Source organism: Psammomys obesus, unplaced genomic scaffold, assembly GCF_907164565.1.
Source record: "Psammomys obesus unplaced genomic scaffold, mPsaObe1.curated_primary_1811, whole genome shotgun sequence".
In the NCBI taxonomy this organism is placed as follows: Eukaryota; Metazoa; Chordata; class Mammalia; order Rodentia; family Muridae; genus Psammomys; species Psammomys obesus.
Window position 1 is genome coordinate 763,755 of NW_026590704.1, and position 3,681 is coordinate 767,435.

Here is a 3,681-nt window from a genome sequence, read left to right on the forward strand (position 1 = left end):
TGACCCAGTGGCAGGTAACAGATTCACAGATTGTTCCTGCTCCTATTGTTAGGCGTGATGACCAAGCTCCACATTTGCTACATATGTGTAGGGGGTCTAGGTTCAGCTCATGCATGCTCTTTGGTTGGTGCTTCAGTCTCTGTGAGTCCCCATGGGCCCACGTGAGTTTATTCTGTGAGTCTTCTTTTGGAGTCCTTGACCCCTCTGGCTCCCTCTATCCTTTCTCCCACTCTTCCACAACCCTTCCCAAACTCAGCCCATTGCCTTGGATCTCTGCATATGTCTCCATCAGACTCTCAGAAGACAGTTAAGACATTCCTATTCTTCGGATGACTTTTCCTTCTGCCTTTTTGAAAGCAGTGGGTCAGCCTGACAGTTGTAGAGATGAGCAGTTTTGAGTGCAGGCAGAGGATTTTCTTTTTGTTTAATTCTTTCATCACATATATTTCAATCCTATTTTTCTCTTCTCCCAACTCTGCACCCCCACCCCTGATCTTTCTCACCTCTCTACTAGCCTAACTTCACTGGACATATGTGTGCATGCAGGCATGATCCATGCAAACGAGTACTTGGCCAACACAAAATGGACTTTGTGTTTTGTTTTTATTTTTCATGTGTTTGTTTCATCTTGTTTTGTACGGGTATTTTTTATCTTATTGGGTTTTTTTTTTGTTGTTGTTGTTTTGATTGTCATATTTTTTTCTTTGGGGGTATGGGGGTTTGCACATGCACAGCCTGCATCACTGTCTCTTGTTTCTGTTTACCTACCAAGGATTAAGCAGTAAATTGGTTATTAATTCACCCCATATGAGAAATCATGGGACCCTTTGTAAATTAAAGGCCGGGGAGATAGGTAAATGGTGTTTGGTATTCTTCAGGAGGGTCTGAATTCAACTGTTCCCAGCACCTTTGTTGGTCTGTTTATAGCTGTGGCTCTAGGTGGAGCTGAAGCCTCTCAGAACCAGGCTCCAGTATGTGTCCCCCTGCCCCCACAGCCTTAATTACAAATAACAAAGGAAAAAACAGAAAACATTGAAAGATCAGTGTACTTAACATTAGAATACAAGGTTAGTTTTCCAAATTAGCAAGATTTCCCAGCCAAAAAAAAAAAAAAAAAATTATCTGGAGAGAAGAAGCTGCATTTCCAAGTATAGTCTGAATATTGGCAAACTCCAAAAAAGTCAGTACATGTACTGTTTACTAAACTGGGTATTTGAAGGAAAGGTAGATATTTGAAGAAAGGATTGCCAATAGGTTTTCTAAAAAATAGAATTTTAGAGCATTAACAAGCTAATATTTGGCTTTCAGGGGTGTGACACAGTCCTGAAGTAGGTTTTGAAGTGTGTGACATATTTCATATAGTTTCAGTATGTCTAATTTATGAGATGATTATTTGCTTTTAATACCTTGGTTTTAAATATAAAATGGGGGAAGCAAGAATATCCTAATACAATCCCTTAAAATTTAAATTTCATCTTAATCTGTATGGATGTTTTGCTGGCATGTACATCTGTCTATTACATGCATATCTGGTGCCCATGATGGCCAGAAAAAAATGTTGGATACACTGGGACTAAAATTGTACATTATTATTACCTGTCTTGTGGGTGGTGGGAAAGGAACTGAGGTTTTCTGGAAGAGCACTGAGCCATCTTCCAGCCTCCCTAATGCAATCTCTTAGTAATAATAAAATTATAACTTTTGAAAATAGAGACATGATTCTAGTTAAATATCTGTACCAATTATAATTTCTTTTATTTTCCATAGGCATAATGAAAAATTAGCTGAAGAAATGGAGCCTGTAAATGATACCACCGTGACAGAATTTGTTCTCACCGGTCTATCTCAGACTCGGGAAGTGCAGCTAGTCTTGTTTGTTATATTTTTATCCTTTTATTTATTCATACTGCCAGTAAATATCCTTATAATCTGCACCATCAGGCTTGATCCGCATCTGAGCTCTCCCATGTACTTCCTGCTGGCGAATCTAGCTTTTCTTGATATTTGGTACTCCTCTATCACAGCTCCTAAGATGCTTGTAGACTTCTTTGTGGAAAGGAAGATAATTTCGTTCGGTGGGTGCATTGCTCAGCTCTTCTTCTTGCACTTCGTTGGGGCCTCTGAGATGTTCCTGCTCACAGTGATGGCGTTTGACCGCTATGCTGCTATCTGCCGCCCTCTCCACTATGCTACCATCATGAGCCGGCGTCTCTGTTGTATCTTAGTGGCTTTCTCTTGGGCAGGGGGCTTCATTCATTCGATAATACAGGTGGCTCTCATTGTTCGACTCCCATTTTGTGGGCCCAATGAATTAGACAATTATTTTTGTGACATCACACAGGTTGTCCGGATTGCCTGTGCCAATACTTTCCTGGAGGAGTTGGTAATGATCTTTAGCAGTGGCCTGATCTCCGTGGTGTGCTTCATTGCTCTGCTAATGTCCTACGCCTTCCTTCTGGCCATGCTCAAGAAACACTCAGGCTCAGGTGAGAGCACCAGCAGGGCTATATCTACCTGTTATTCCCACATCACCATAGTGGTGCTAATGTTTGGACCATCCATCTATATTTACGCTCGCCCGTTTGACTCGTTTTCTCTGGATAAAGTGGTATCCGTGTTCCACACTGTGATATTCCCTTTACTCAACCCCATCATCTACACATTGCGAAACAAGGAAGTAAAGGCAGCCATGAAGAAGCTGGTGAATAGATATATATGTTGTAAAGAAAAGTAAAAATTAAATGACATATTTTACATTGTCTTAAAGTAGGAAGTAGTGGTAATGTTGCTTTTACTACCTCTTATTTGAACTATTGTAAGTTTTATTGACTTTTATTTTGAGTGTATAAATGTTTTTTTTTTTTTTTTCATTCATCTATTTATGTGTACCATTCGCATGCCTGGTGCCTACAGTGGTCAGAAGAAGGCCTTAGATTCCCCTGGAACTGGAGATAATAGAAGATTGAGCGCCAATATGTACATTCTGGGAACAAAATTTGGGTTCTCTATAAGAGCAGCAGTTAATTTAGCCACCCAGCCCTTAGCTAAATTCTTTTTTTTTTAATTTTTCTTTATTAATTACACTTTACTCACTTTGTATCCCCCCCCGGGTTCTCTCCCTCCTCCCATCCCAATCCCTCCCTTCCTCCACCCTCTGCATGCATGCCCCTCCCCAAGTCCACTGATAGGAGAGGACTTCTTTTCCTTCCTTCTGATCCTAGTCAATTAGGGCTCATCAGGAGTGGCTGCCTTGTCCTCTTCTGTGGCCTGGTAATGCTGCTTCCCCCTCAGGGGGAGGTAATTAAAGAGCAGGCCAATCAGTTCATGTCAGAGACAGTCCCTGTTCCTATTACAATAGAACCCACTTGGATACTGAACTGCCATGGGCTACATCTGTGCAGGGGTCTTAGGTTATCTCCATGCATAGTCCTTGGTTGGAATAGCAGTCTCAGGAAAGACCCCTGTGCTCAAATTTTTTGGTTCTGTTGCTTTCTTTGTGGAGTTCCTGTCCTCTCCAGATCTTAAACTCATCATTTTCCTATATTTCTTTTCAAGGTAAAACACAAACACATTAGGATGGAAATTCATTTACACATACACCCTGAAATATCAAGCAGACTATTGTTAGAATATTTAATAAGAGCCTCCTAAAACATATTTTCATTAATTGTTTATTTAGCA

At 40.6% G+C, this 3,681-nt stretch overlaps 1 protein-coding gene across 1 annotated transcript; it reads left to right on the plus strand.

The window, feature by feature from the left end:
- The first annotated feature begins 1,792 nt into the window (after positions 1-1,792).
- On the plus strand, positions 1,793-2,734 carry LOC129677990 (olfactory receptor 734). Its single transcript, XM_055608674.1, has one exon. It carries the CDS (start codon positions 1,793-1,795, stop codon positions 2,732-2,734), a length of 942 nt encoding a protein of 313 aa, XP_055464649.1.
- Positions 2,735-3,681: the final 947 nt, after the last annotated feature.

What these genes read in the sequence shown, in the direction of transcription:
- LOC129677990 (XM_055608674.1), top strand. Translation starts at nt 1,793, where the DNA reads ATGGAGCCTGTAAATGATACCACCGTGACAGAATTTGTTCTCACCGGT.